Consider the following 15293-nt stretch of genomic DNA (forward strand, 5'->3'; position numbering starts at 1 on the left):
CAGCGGTGTCGGTCTGTCGACGACAGACGTAATGACGTCAGCGAATGACCGATGATGTCATGACGTCACCGCTGAGAGCCGTAATGACGTCACACGTCGCCACGCAAACGAATGTAAAAATTAGAAAATCGCCAAAAATTCCCAAACCTGTCCGTCTGGCGCGATCTCACATAGCCCATGCTGTTCATTAGACCACAGAGCACCCGCATGCCGAAAGTGGCGACAATCCTTCCGGCAGTTATGGAGGAGATAGGTCAAATTACGCGCAGACGTTAACAGAAATAATTTAATAAAATAGAATTAACTGAAGATCTTTTGGGATTGCCTATCTTTCCTCACCACCACCCCCACCCCCACCTCCCCTCCTGCCTAAAAATGGCAGCAAGTCCAACACGTATGGTATATTTCATGTTTCTAACCTACCCCATATTTTGGCATGTTTTCATATATTTTGGTACCCTCCCCCCATCAACCCTGAAGCCATAAATAAAACAAGGTGATGACATTCCCTGGTGCATCAGCATGATAGCAGCATGCAACAATGCAGTGCTTAGCAAACAAAATAAAATAAGTTTCCTGAACACAATTTCACAGGCACAGCACAGTGTGATGTTCATTTCCAAGTTTTCATTTTGGAAAACAAACACAAGACAAGCAAATTCCCTCAAAACACAACACTGACGAAACTTTTGGACCAAACATGGAGACGATTTTCAAAATTAATTTATTTACAACCAGTCATGTCAATGGTATTTGAAGAAACAACAAACTACTCTGATCTGGTTACTTGTCTTCCGATCAAATTTATCCAAGCAGAACTCAAGTTTTATGCAACCAAAAACAAACACAAGAAAATAATATTCTGCCACTCGAGGCTGCATCATATCTCACCAACTCATGACTTAAGCATAACAGGACACAGTGACAATGATTAACACAATGACCGCATAACAGAAGGAAACAGCTAAGCAAACAATAAATCATGGGGGATTTGGGTTTTTTTTTTGTTGTTGCGTGAAAGGGAAGAGGGGTGGGATTGAGAAAGAGGAGGGGATATAACCTGATGGTAGACAGAAGAGAATAAAGGCTCAGGGGTAAAGTTTGGGGGAACAAGAAGAGGGCAAAGAGTTCACATGGGTAATAAAAGCACACACTTCAATCACATTCACAACCTTACGTACACACATACACATGGTAAGAGGACATAGTTTCAAACACGTGAAATATTATCTGCTTATTTTCTCTGCCACCACCTACATCCTTTTTCTTTTGTGGCTATTCGCTCCGACCAATACAGCCCTCAACCAGACGCTTGTATTTCGGTCCTGTTCGTACATCAGTCCGTCCGGAGCCTCAACTCGAAAATGACGACGCATTCTTTTCACATTCCGCACATGTATGCAACAATATCTGTACATGAGGCACGGCAGATTTTTAGGTTGGAGCCAAAAGTCATGGGACACCATTTTATCTATCTATAATTCCAGCAATGTGTGTGTGTGTGTGTGTGCGTGTGTATGTGTGTGTGTGTGTGTGTGACCGCTGTTTCTCGACAACCACTGGGTCCGATCTAATTGAAACTTGCCAGGAATATTGCTGGGGACCTGAGTATGTGCCTTTTCAAGGTTTGATATTAATCGGACAAGTGGTTCCCAAGTTATGGCCATTTATTTACCAAACCAATGACAGGACACGTTACTGCGTATGCGTGGCCGATGGGGAAAGGGCGCCATTTAGTTAATGACAGGACACGTTGCTTGGCATTTTGCACCCACAGTATATATCTTCTATCTATCTACAATTCCAGCAATCTCTGTTTGTTTGTCTTTCAAAAGGATTGAAGTTAATCGGACAAGTGGTTCCCAAGTTAGAGCGCGTTCCCCATTACGGGTTACAACGTACGGACTTCCGGATAGTGATGACTTACTGTATTCTAATAATTTCTCGATTTCTTATACGCATTTAAAGATAAACACAATGCCCCAATCCAGTCCTCGTTTACGAGAGCGAAGGAACGGCCTGTGCGGTTGTTTGAAAGTTTTTTTTTTAAGATCCTCGTGGAGGATTTCTAAGTCTTACTCATGTTGTTGTTCTTCATCTTCTTTTTGTGGACTTTTTTGTTTCACAGCCTCCAGTTTTCATCGAAACTTCCTGAAACTTGGCATAGATATGTAAAAATACCCTGCGCAGACAGTAACGATCTCCAATTTTGAAAATTCCTTCTAGAAAAAAAAGTTATGACGTCAAAATATCTCCGCTAATGGAAATCGCCTAAAATATTGCATCCGAAACTAGGCAAGCTTTTTGAATTCTGTTTGTGGGAATCGAACAGGGCATTAGCAGAGATGAATTACCACACATATGATACATCACTATGACGTCATATCAATTTTTATGAAGTAATTCATATTTTTTGACATTTTTTTTGTTTTACAACCCAGAGTTTTCATCGGATCTTCGTGAAACTTGCCAGGTATATGCAGAAAGCCCACGCGCAGACAGTAACCATCTCCGATTTTGGAAATTCTTCCTAGAAAAAAAGTTGACGTCATAATATCGCCGCTAATGGAAATCGCCTGTACCATTATCTCCGAAACTAGGCAAGCTGTTTGAATTATGTTTGTGGGAATCAAGCCGGGCATTAGCACAGATAATTTATCGCAAACCTGATACATAACAATGACGTCATATTCGTTTTTATATCATAAGAGGATGAGGATGTTAGCTCATTTGAGATTTTTTTTTTTTTTTTACACGTACGGCCATGCGAGAGCGAAGGAACGGCCTGTGCAGTTGTTGTTTCTAGCACGCGGTTTGAAAGTTTTTTTTTTTTTGCATGTACGGCCACACACATATGGGCACGCACTAGTTTCCCAAATTTTGGCAAATATTAAAAAAAATTATGGGAAAGAATAGTATGGGATTGTATATGCTTTCAGGAACCATTATTTATTTATATACACTTTACCATATCATATCCACGACATTGAAGTATTTATTTATTTATTTATATACACTTTACAATCACCACTTACCGATTTATCGCCTTGAATTATTTATTTACAACTGTACCCACTGCACTATCTACATTCCATTGCACGCCAAGAGATTTGTCGAAAGTGACCACTCACACCATCATCTCCATTCCACCTTGAATTTTATTTATTTATATATAAATACACTTTACCATCTTCACTTCCAACATACAACTGACTTATTTATATACATTTTACAATCTCCACCACCAACATACCACCCTGAATTATACATTTGTTTACATACACTTTGCCATCTCCACTACCCACATATTTATTTATTTCCATGTATTTAATCTATACATCCAATTTTTAAAGAGCAGTTGGGGGGGGGGCTGTGTCCTCGATGAGGACTTGCATCCTCATTTATTTTTTAAATGAATGGCTATGGCTGCCCCAAATACTCTTTTGGCAAACAGTTAGACACACTATCTCATTTAAAAATTCTCATGCTCTCATTTTCTCTGTCTTCAAGTGAAACTTACATTCTCCACCAACAGCTCAAAATTTCAACATGCATTGAATTTGGGAAATACTTTTCAAGCCTGAAATGCTTTTTATCAAATCTTTACTTAATATTTTGATCTGAAGAAGTTAAGAAACTGGGGGAGCAAAAAAAAAAAATCCAACTGGAAGATGAGGTTCTGTGCTGACAAGTTATATTCTCTTCCAGTCTTGCTCCAGAAAGCCACATCTCTTACCCTCTCAAGTATTACTTTCATGCTCAAATCTGTTCATTCATCCTTCTTTATCCCATCTATGGAACAAACAGGCTGAGCCCGATGTCAATGTTCCGCCTGCAAGGCCTTCAAGGCTAGCTCGTCACCACCCTCATGATTTTCTCCAATATACTGTATGTTTTGTTTTTTTTCTGCTCCACTCATTGACCTCTTGCCTCCTATTCTCCCCATCATACAGCAGTGTTTCTGTGTGTCCTTGTCTGGCTGCTCTCCTCCACTCCATCAGTTTGGCCTTTTTCCCCTACGTCACTCATCTCTCATACAAGTCATTTGGATCAAAATAAAAATGTCCCTGACTGCTACTATTTCTGGATATAATCCTGTGGCAGAGAAGTAATCTCTGAAACCATACGGCCTTCGCATATGCCATAATCTATCTTGGGCTAATACACATAGCTGAAAGGGCCTCCAGAAGAGGAACTAGTTTCACGGTATTCTAAACAACCGAATCGATTTATTTTGGGCACCTCTCAACTTCTAATGGTGTAAAATGTCTTCATTCATGGTGTCAAAGAGATTGGCTTATGACTGTGGCCTATGCTGCTGCATCTGTCTTGTGCTTATCGAGACAATGGATGAAGTGCAAAACCCTCAAACTCACTGGTATATTTCCTATCAGGTGGCCAAGGAGGGGGACCCTTTTAAAAGAGGACTCTTTAGAGGCCGAGAAATCTCTCACTGCAAAAAAAAAAAAAAATGGTGGTTTTGCAGTCTTTAATTACCTTTCAGTTTCGACTTACCTTTTACTGCCCTCCATACTCATTCCCTAAGCCTGGTGTTGGCTTAGTGGTTAGGGTGATGGCTTGGGATGCTAGGGTCCTGAGTTCAAGCCCTGTTGGCTGCTGAATTAACACCAGGGGGTAGACTCAGCCGGTCATCCTTCCCAGGTCGGCAAAATGAGTACCAGTTCACTGGTAAGGGGGACACTGCATCAGCGGCATAGCCGCGTCCCAACCAATGATGCAACCAGCAGCCACAGGCTGCACTCGATCGAGAGAGACTCATTCCCTGCACCAAAAGGTCACTCGTGTCTTTCCAGGAACTTGTTCAGCTCTCCAGCGTGCGAGGGACTAATTCTATGTTATCCTTCCCAAGTCTTGTGCAGGATTGCATTCCTCGGTTTGTAAAATTATATATCCCTTGTTATTTGAGATACATAGCAGGTCATCACCTTCTTTGTCAGCTCCCACACGTACCAATGAGCTTTTGCATTCTTGAGAACTCGATTTCCTTCGTGTCCCAACACCATCTTCCACTCGAGATTATTTTGTTGTAAACTCGTTCCATTTTGCAACTTAGCAAATTTCTATATACCGTCCAGTTCTGCATGAGTCCACTTCACCTTTTATTAAGGAATGGTCTGATTTTGCTTGCTTTTTGGTTTTTTACAAGAAAGTACCTTTGTCATGCGTTGGAATAAAGGGATGACATGAGGATGCAGCCTCAAACTCCTCCTGCAATTGATGTGCCCGTTGCAGCAATCTTTCAAGTTTGTGCACAAACTCACGGTCTGCAAGTCCCTGAAACACAGGGCAACACAATGACGACAATTTAAGAAGAATGCGTTTCAACTCACATTGACCTTCAACTCAAAGTATATGACCACCCTTAAATCTGTCTAAAAGAATAAAAACATAGAATATTTTCATCATTTCATAGATTGAGCACAAATCATCTCAAATGGTACATTGTTAAAAAAAAAAAAAAATATATATATATATATATATATATATATATATTGTTATGGATTTGGAAACCATATGCATTCAACATACAGATGTCCCAAAAGTCAGTTATATCGTTAAGTATGTGGGTAGTCAGATCCCCTTCCTTTTGTCAGATCAGTCAGATCCCCTTTGGGAGAATCAAAGGCGTGCGTTGTGATTTCTCTTAGTTAGGTTATTACATCTAACAAGCCATCTAACAACCACCCCATCCCCCGTCACGATCCACCGCCAACCGGCTGCCTTCTCGCACCCTGACGTGCCGAGGCGGGATCTCACAGTTCCAGTTTCTCGGCTTCCACAAACGTCGTAACTCTTTCACGACGACCTTTGCAACATTGATACTATTGCTCGAAAGTATGAACCCACGTGGAAGAGTGGGTAGGGTTTCCCGGCAGAGGCCGAAACCCCGCCCAGAAATGGCGAACCCATAGGAGCCTGTCCAATCAGGGCGGGGAGTGACGTCTGTTCGAGTGAGCCCCGCCCCGTCGAGGGAGGTCCATAAATTCCCGAGCACTCTCTGAGGCAGGGGGTTGTTACGAAGGTTGTTCTGAGGTTTTTGACAGGGATGTGGTGGTTGAGAGTCGAGTGAGGAAGAAGGGTCTTGGAGGAAGTTCTCCACGGGTTTCTGACAAGGTTTTGGATAGGGCTCTGAGGGTTGTTGTTGAGCGTGCAGTACTTTTGAAGTGGAGAGTTGAGCAGAAAGTCGTGAAGGCGGTGAACGTGTCCCTGCTGGCCCTCCACAAGGAAAGGAAAGAGCGACTCTGACCCCCCTCCGTGGACCCCGTTATTCACCACCCAAGCTCCGCCACGAACCACAAGTCCCACATGAGTGATTGGGGACCAAACCAATGACCATTGTCAGGTGCCGCACCACGGAGCACCCCCTTCCTCCGACGGTCAGGTACCCAGCTGGACTCTGACCCCCAGTTCGTCTCTCTCCTCGGCTGCGAGGGTCCAATAAAGAACTCTGGGTTTATTTTCGTGTGTGTGTGTGTGTGTGTGTGTGTGTGTGTGTGTCTGCGCGTGGGCCCGTCTTATAAGTAGAAACTGTTTAAGTGTTTGTTTTTGATCATTGTAAATATTACTTGCATTTTTTGCGTTAAGTCTTCCCTGTCTTTTTATTGTAAATAAACAATTATAGAAATGTCCCCAGTTCATTTTTAGTCTTTTCCTTCATTGGTCCAGCATGGTTCTGATCTGAGTTTAGCCGTGTTTTTATGTCCCGATAATCCGTTCATTCCAGCCGGCACGGCTTTGGCAGCTTACGCTCGGCTGTACCCGAACCGGAGTTGGTAGTCGGAACTCTACTGCAGTCGGTAGAGTGACCCAGTTCGAGCAAGACGTGCCGAGGGCGTGGTTTCCCCGGTAGTCGAAATCACGTAGTTAATTAGGTAAATTGGTTATGGACAAATAGACCCTACGCTACGCGGTTGAGATATTGGCGTCCACGGTCGGTTAGGCGACCCGCCGCGTCACGGAATTATCCAGAGCAACGGCCTACAATTCCAGGGCGTCTGGTGGGAGACGACGAACCTCCCCCACCTGGTGGTCGTTCTCGCCACCGACCCCCGGCCTGCAACAATATATTTTAATGAATTGCAATTTAGAAGTTAATTTATTTTTATAAAAGGATGAAGTAGGATGATGTGATCAAGGAAGCATCAATATACAAGTAATAAAAACGCTTTTTGGGGTAACATCCCTACATCCTTTGTATTTAAAAAAAATAAGTAAACAAGGTAGGAATGGTCAAGTAATGATCATTGGAGACCATTCCTACATCTTTCTTTGCATAATGATTGTCCCTAAACACACAAACCTGTGCTTTATCACATGCAACAATATTTCATGGCATCAGTCACTGTGGCGGTCCACAATATCACACATTTTCCAAAACCATCCTTTTACCAGCAGCACGACTGCAGCATGCCAACAATTTCAAACAATCTCAGTTTCAAAGTCTACACCAATCAGAACTACAAATTCACTTTTTAAAGGCCATGTCCACATCAACATTGATCTCATCACAACATTATTAAACTAAATCTAAAATTCCATCCTGGCAACAGGGCCAGTAATACATCAACATCAAAAACCTTGTGTGCAGTAACAAACGAGAACGGCACTCAGTAGATCGCATACCTCCGCCAAGCTGAACAGTTTACATTTTGAATCGCACTGTGAGGTCGGATTTGCTGACCTGAACCAAAATCCAATTGGCTTGTGCCATCCATCCATCAATTGGGACCATACTCTGTACAGAGTATTAGTGCTGCTTAAGCAGACTCCTTGGCTATTGGGCACAAACCTGGATGGGTCGCCACTCTGACACAGGATACCAGCAAGCTGGCACTCATTTTGCCGACCTCAGAAGGATGACAGGCTGAGTCCACCCCACCTGGTATTAATTCAACGGCAGCGCAGCATTTTAACTCAGGACCCTCAAATCCCAAGCCCACCACCCTCACCATTAAGCCAACACCAAGCATAATTGGCTTGTTCTCGTCATCTAACCAACTTTTATCATAATCCATCCACAAAGTTTTGAGACATCGTGCTATATATCGTTTTTGGCCCCATTTCTCAATGGGGTCTCAAGACTCAGTTATAAAAATTGTCGTTGTCGGATCTGGATCTTCACCAAAATCTAATCAGTTCATCCTTGTCACACACCCAACCTGTCCAACAAATTTCATCTGAATCCGTTCACAACTTTTTGAGATATCCTGCACACAGACAGACAGACAGACAAATAGGGGTGAAAACCAACCTCAGTCCACCTTTGGAGGTGGACGTAATAATCAACATCACCGTTTACTAATTGCCATTTCACAAGGGCCCTTCACGAGCATTTCTTAAATTTAGGAGATTTGCTGCAGCATAAAAGCCTTGTCTGCTCAGTGTCAAAGGGTCTTCAAAAGCAAAAGAAATTGTTTGACACAAATCATATAATTAACAATCCAAGCACATTTGGGATGAAGCTTGGAATCAAATAGTTTGGGATAAATCTAGTGAATATGCTGATATCTAAAATTGACATTAATTTTGAAGTTTTTTTCCACACTGGGTGCATTAGAGTGCTCAGAATTCTTTTTACAAGATGTCATCATGCGATTTATAATTTGAGAAGCGTTTGTGTGTTTAACTTTGATGCATTTCCTAAATCACTCGATGGGATGAGTTGAAAACTGGAAAACTGGTGGTTAGTACCCCTGCTCCCAATGATTCAGTGCCTCCTCAAAAAACAACCTGCGAACCCTCCAAGTTCTTCAAGTGGCTTAAGCACTCAAGTCAGCAGTCCAACGAAACAGCTGATGAGGAATGGCTGGCCTGGCAAGCGATAGCAAGCCGATTGGCAACTGAACACACCTCAGCACATGTGCGAGACCGAGGACCCTTTTCTGGGTCTGCCACTTGTATAACAAAAAAAAGAAGTTAATTTTGGGTGATTTTCACCCTTTTTGCTGTTGCTGAGCTATTTTCGCTTTTCAGCACCGCTGGGGTAGTTTTGTTTCATCCTGGGGACAGGTGCTCTGATTTTAAAAACTGCAACATTCCGCTGTGTGCATGTGTTAGTCCATTTACTAATGAGGGGTGTTTTGGAATCGTACAATAAATTGTAGTGTGGACTTCCGAAATAATATTGATATGTATTAACTTTAGGAATTATACAAATTTTATTTAAATTATTGTTGTATTTGTGTACATTAAATGTAGTTATTATTCCACCTGCTATCTCGACTAACCCAACCTCACTCCCCAATTTTGTAATAGTCCTGTCGAGTTAAATATCAGGGGAAACGTTTTTTTAATCGATTCATTATGTCACAGTGCTTTCTTTTCTCGAGATGGAGCGTTCCCTTTGTGCTGTGTATATCACCACTCACAAATTGATATGTTTTGTAGGCAAAATGAGACCCCATCCTCGGGGGTCCGTCTCGAAAGATTGTGAACCACGATCGATCGTTTGAAGCTCCAGGCAATTGCATGGATTGGCATCGCCCTCACACTGCCTCTGCTCAGGGCCCACATTGAGGTTGGAGCCCACATTGAGGTTGGAGCCCACCTTCAGCTCGGGGTTCTGGGCATGGGCCCTGCATTAATCTGCCACTGGCTGACTGTCATTTTTTGCATGTAAATTGTGGATAGAAAATATCCCACAGGACATTGATCTAAAAGAATGGAACACTATGACAGTGCCCTGACCAAATTATTTACTTGAGGTTCGCTGTTTAATTCACAATATATGCAGTAAAGTTGAAAGTGCTGGTTTGTGGCCAAGGTATAGGCTTCATGGTCAAATGGCATCCTGACATGTCCAAGTTTCCTTCTTGTATTACCTTGAGATTCTTCATCAAGAATTTTAAGAGAATGCCAGATTTTTTTTTTCAAACAACTGAGAAAGTTGTTTTTGGCAGCCCCAAAAAGGCAATGTTTTCCATTTTTTACCAACATATATATATATATATATATATATATATATATATATATATATATATATATATATATATATATATATATATATTGTTATGGTTCTAGGAACCGTATGCATACAAAAATACAGTTGTCCCGAAGTTAGTTATGCCATTAGTATATGTGCAGATAGATCCCTCCCTTGTGTGTAGTGGGAAAGCAAAAGGGGTGCGTTGCGATGTTTTTTTTTAGTTAGCTTAATAAATAATTTTCTCCCATTTTATTTTATTTCCCCTGTTGTTGGAGCCGCAGTACCTTCCTCTCGCTTGGACTGGACAAGCGCTTCACCGCCTACTCGCCTAACCAGAGACTCGTTTTTTAAGGCCCGGTCACACCTTGACGTTTTAGCCAACGTATGCCGATTTTTGAATTTTTTTTCTAAAACGCTGGCACACGTTGAATACGTTATGGGTAAGTTTTGATAACATTGAGAGCACGCTGAAAAACACTGCCATACGTCGTTGTACGTTGGCTTTAAACGTTGTACTTTTTGGTTGTCCTCAAATGTTTTCATGCTTGAAATTTCACGACGTATGCCGGCGTATGACTCACACGTTCTGCTACGCTGGCCACAAGTTGTATGCACGGTCTGCGATCGTTGACAGACGTCAACACATGCTACTTGTAAGTTAATCATAAGTTGAGACACGCCGAGGTAATGTTTAGCGTACCCGAAACTTATTTCTAAGCTATGATTAACGTGTTGTTGGCACGTTACGCGATCGTTGCCACACATCGACAGACGTTACTTTTAAGTTACTCATAGGCTGAAAGACGTCGGTATAATGGATCGTCCTTGCGTCAGCGTCCACGGCCACGGCCAGGACACTTATTTGCAGCATTCTTCAAACTTTTCTTCGGCATGACGAGGATGTTCACACTTCGATGTCTAGCTTGGCTATGATTCCAATTGTCCATCGGCAGCGTCTATTTAAAATAGTCGAGTTTGAGCGTTTTAACACGTTCAGAAGAAACGCTTCAAATTTCAAAACCCCAGCGTCAAAAAACAAAGGCGAGTGACAGCAATTTAAATCGTTCATTGTAAACAATGAAAATAGTTGAGTGGTACCGTTTAAAAGTCATTGAGTGTAAAAAAAAAATCCAATTGTTGAGCGCAAGCGTCTACTTTCGATAGTGGAGATGCAGCCATTTAAATCGTTGAGTTTATCATTTAAATCGTTAAATCGTTAAACGCAAGGACGATCCATCATAACCCACACCCTCCCCCTCACACTCACCTACTACTGCCAACATGAACAAACTACTACTAATACTGATACTGATACTGATACTGTGCTTGCTGACATGGACATCGACTCAAAAAGGACTCGAAAACACTGTTGGGTTCCCCTTTTATGAGCAGCATTTTTATATACCAATTCCCAAAACCGCTGGGAACACGTCTTTATATGGCAGTTGTAAGCTAGAAACACGTTCATTTATTTTTTTTTGTCGACCGGAAGACGTCATTGGAATACGTGTACATACGTCGATGTGTGTTGGGACTACGTAAAGAATTGGTTCAAAGCACGTCAAACATAAGTTAGAAATAAGTTTCGTGTAAAAAAGACATTACCGCGACGTGTTTCGACTTATGAGTAGCTTATAAGTAGCGTTTGTGGATGTGTGTAAGCGTCCACATATCGTGTGTAAAACTTATCCCCATCACATGCGGAACGTGTGTCATACGCCGAGTACGTCATAAAATTTTTAACATGTTTAAAATTTCTTGACGTACTCTACTTACTACGACGTATGATAGCGTACTTTAGCGTTGTACTCACGTATACCAAACTTACTCATACCGTATTTGACGTGCCCCAACGTTTTAGACACATTTTTCTTAGGTCGGCATACGCTGGCAAGATCGCCAAGGTGTGACCGCGATGTTGACACTTCCATTTCTACAGCAGTTATGATTCGAATCGTTGTGCGTCAGCCTTTTAATAGGCTACGTCACGACATCGTCGGCGATGCGTGCAACGCGCTATGCCTAAGTTAGACTATCGTTGGGCATCGGTTGTGTAGTCCGACAACAGGTTCAGCATTCGTTGGTATAAGTTATCTATAACACAACGAAACGTTCTGTGTCCGTTACCAATGCGTTATACATAAGACCAAGTCACTATGAATACGTCCGAATCTTAAAAAAAAAAAACATCAAAAGTTCAACGTAAGCCAGCGTTTTACATACATTTTAATACGTTGCCATCGCTGGCAAAAACGTCAAGGTGTGACCGGGCCTTTCGAGGCAAAATCTTGCAGTAATTCCTTCTTAGCAGGTCCAGAGACACGTGGAGTGGGTGGGCTTGCCGCCTGGCTGAAACCCCACCCAGAAAGGGTGGACCCCATGAAGGCCCTGTCCAATCGGGACGGACGATGACGTCAGCTTTGCCACGGCCCCTCCCCGCCCAGGGGGATCTATAAAGTACGAAGATATCCTCAGAGTAGAGTTGGGTTGGGTGGTTGAGTTGGTGGAATGGTCTTGAGTAAGAAAGAAGGTCGTTGGTTCTTTGGTGGTCGGAGAGTTCGATGGGTTCGTTGGCATTCTTGTGAAGTGTCTACCCATGTCTCGCCTCGGCGGCCCGTGCTCTCCACTCAAGCTCCTTCACGGATATGAACTTCACACGTACGGTTGTGGCTGAACAACTCAACCTTTGTCAGGTGCCGCACCACGGAGCATCCCTTCCCCCGAAACTCTCAGGTACCGAGAACTGCGACCTCAGCTCCCTCCCTTCCTGGCTGCAAAAGGTCCCCTTTCCTTTTAATTGGGTTCATTTTGTCTGAGTGTGTGTCTGAGTGTGTGGCACCTGTCTTATAAGTAAACTGTACAAGTTCTTTGATTATTGGAATTCTTGCTTTTATTATTCTCGCGTAAGTATGCTCAATGTCCGCTTTCATAAGTTGCTGTATAATTGTCGCACTACATCTCTCTCATCTTCCCCTGCATAACACACCAATAAACCTTGTTCCTGTGCCACATGTTTTTCCTCGCCGAGTGTAAATAAATCATTGTAGAAATGTTCCCTGTTAGTTTTTGTCTTTTCCTTCATTGGTCCAGCATGGTTCGGATCTGAGTTTAGCTGGGTCTTTATCCCCGATAATCTGTTCATTCCAGCCGGTACGCCCTTGGCAGTTCCGCTCGGCTGCATCCGATCCGGAGTTGGTAGTTAGTAGTTGGTACTCTACCGTAGTTGGTAGAGTGATCCGGGTCGGGCAAGGCGTACCGAGGGCATGGTTCACCGGTAGTCGAAACCCCATTACACCTGGCAGGAACACCCTACGCTACGTGGTTGAGGTATTGGCCTCCACGGTCGGTTAAGCGACCCGCCGCGTCACGGAATTATCCGTGAGCAACGGCCTACAATTCCGGGAGTCTGGTGGGAGACGACTTAACTTCCCCCACCTCGTGGTCGTTCTCGCCACTGGACCCCGGCCCGCAACACTATTTGAAATGGATCCCAATTAGCCTCTTCCCTCTTTTCACACAATGACAAAAACCATGAGCTGGTCAAATTCTCACAATATAAAATCATTTCAATCAAATCAAGTTTTTCTGATGCCAATATTTTTTTTAAAAAGTTAGCCTTGCATATTTTATACAGCTGACAATAAACTTGATTTGATTGATTAATTGAAGACAAATCAAGCATCGAGGGAATTGATGAGTTCATCTTGATCAAGTCAGACTGCAAGATATTTGTGATTGCTTATGTTTTACAACTGCTGTTTCTTTTTCTGAGGAGCAATAAAACACACCTTGGTAAATTCTTCTGCAGGAGCATCCGGAGCTCCAAGGCGTATTTCATCTGAAGTTCCATCATCTGCTCCTCGTAACTGCTGATGGCACACAAGCGCCTGCTCCCAATGGTTCATTGCCTCCTCAAAAAGCTCCATACCTTTAAGGTAAAGACTAAAGGTCACAATGTTTCAAACATTAACCTTTTAAGCAACAGAAAAATTGATGATTAATACAAGAAATAGTGATACATATTTCACAGCTCATAATTTTATCTTTACAAGGATCAAAGATAAAATCCACTTGATCCAAGGAATGGGTGGGAGACCCAAGAGGATGGGCAGCATATGACTATAATGTTGGTTGAGGAGCTATGCTTATTTTAAAAGTTGAATAGTGCAAAAATGTAACAAAGTACAATGTTGTCTTTAGATTTAAAATTGAATGGGTATTTCCGGTGAATCATTGTGATGTGGATGAGTTTTTGCTCTTCGCCAAGAGCTAAGATTTCACAATGGATCGGTCATGGACAGCTAACTTCTCAGCATGGACAGCTAACTTGACTGAGGATAACTTGCATTCATTCCATAAGGCTCACAACAAGTGTGTGCCAATCCAAAGGAAAGCCATAAAACATAATCTTACAAATGTCATAGATGAACTTTCCAACCAGTCTTCTTCCTCCATGTCATGGTGGTGACTTGTCAAGTGTCTCCAGTGTATGCTCTCCCTCAATTCTGTCCCTCATCTCAAATGAGGTTACTGCAAAGTCTGCCCAAGATAAGGCAGAATGTCTGAACTCTGTCTTTGCCTCAAAATGTCCTGTATCTTACCCCATCAATTTTGATTCTGTTCCAGTCTCTCAACCCTGAACATATTTTTGCTACTCTCTCAGCTATGGTTGGAGGCCCTCAATCTCAAAGAAGAGATAAGAACCATCTCCCTGGACATATCTCATGCATTCAACATGGTCTGGGATCCTGCTTTTATCACACTATCTGCTTGCGGCATTCAAGGCCATCTTCATTCCTGGATTTCTGACTTCCTCCATGCACACAGTTAATGTGTCACTATCAATGCAACCTCTCTCATCCCCTCTCCCAGTGGAAACTCATGTTCTCCAAGGCAGTGTTTTGGGCTCAGTTGTGTTCCTCATTTACATAAATGACTTATCCGATGTTCTGGAAAACCCTCTCTTCCTCTTTGCAGATGATTCCACATTGTGCCGAAAAGTACCCGAGGCAGGTGGCAATTGCAATACTCTCTGCCAATCTGGAAATTATTAAACACTGCTCTGATAAATGTAACATGTCCTTCAATACTGAAAAAAAATCTCAGTCTCACCATATCATTCCAGAAGAATCAACAAACAAAATCATCAATTTCCTTGGTCATTCACTGGAAGAGGTTCAGTTTCATGAACCCATAGGTCTCCAGATCACCTTTTCCGGTCTCCACATAGCAAAGCTGCTCTCCAACGCCAGCCGCAGACTGGGCATCCTCTGGTGATACGAGTCTTTTCTTGGAAAATCAGAGCAACTTACAATCTCCAAGGCATTGGTCTGAAGTTCAATGGACT

The 15293-nt window shown here is 42.6% G+C and overlaps 1 protein-coding gene across 2 annotated transcripts in view; it reads right to left on the reverse strand.

Moving 5' to 3' along the window:
* The window catches only part of MIGA1 (mitoguardin 1), an 83802-nt gene that overhangs the window by 32851 nt on the left and 35658 nt on the right, over positions 1–15293 (reverse strand). For both annotated transcript variants that reach the window (XM_085882455.1, XM_085882456.1), the window contains 2 exons: positions 13735–13874; positions 5175–5295 (listed from right to left, as the gene is read on the reverse strand). In XM_085882455.1, the coding sequence (XP_085738581.1) occupies positions 5175–5295; positions 13735–13874 (261 nt within the window). The remainder of the gene's footprint in view (positions 1–5174; positions 5296–13734; positions 13875–15293) is intronic.

This window comes from Eptatretus burgeri, chromosome 5 (assembly GCF_056783735.1).
Source record: "Eptatretus burgeri isolate ZD-2024b chromosome 5, Ebu_testis_v1, whole genome shotgun sequence".
NCBI classification, from domain to species: domain Eukaryota; kingdom Metazoa; phylum Chordata; class Myxini; order Myxiniformes; family Myxinidae; genus Eptatretus; species Eptatretus burgeri.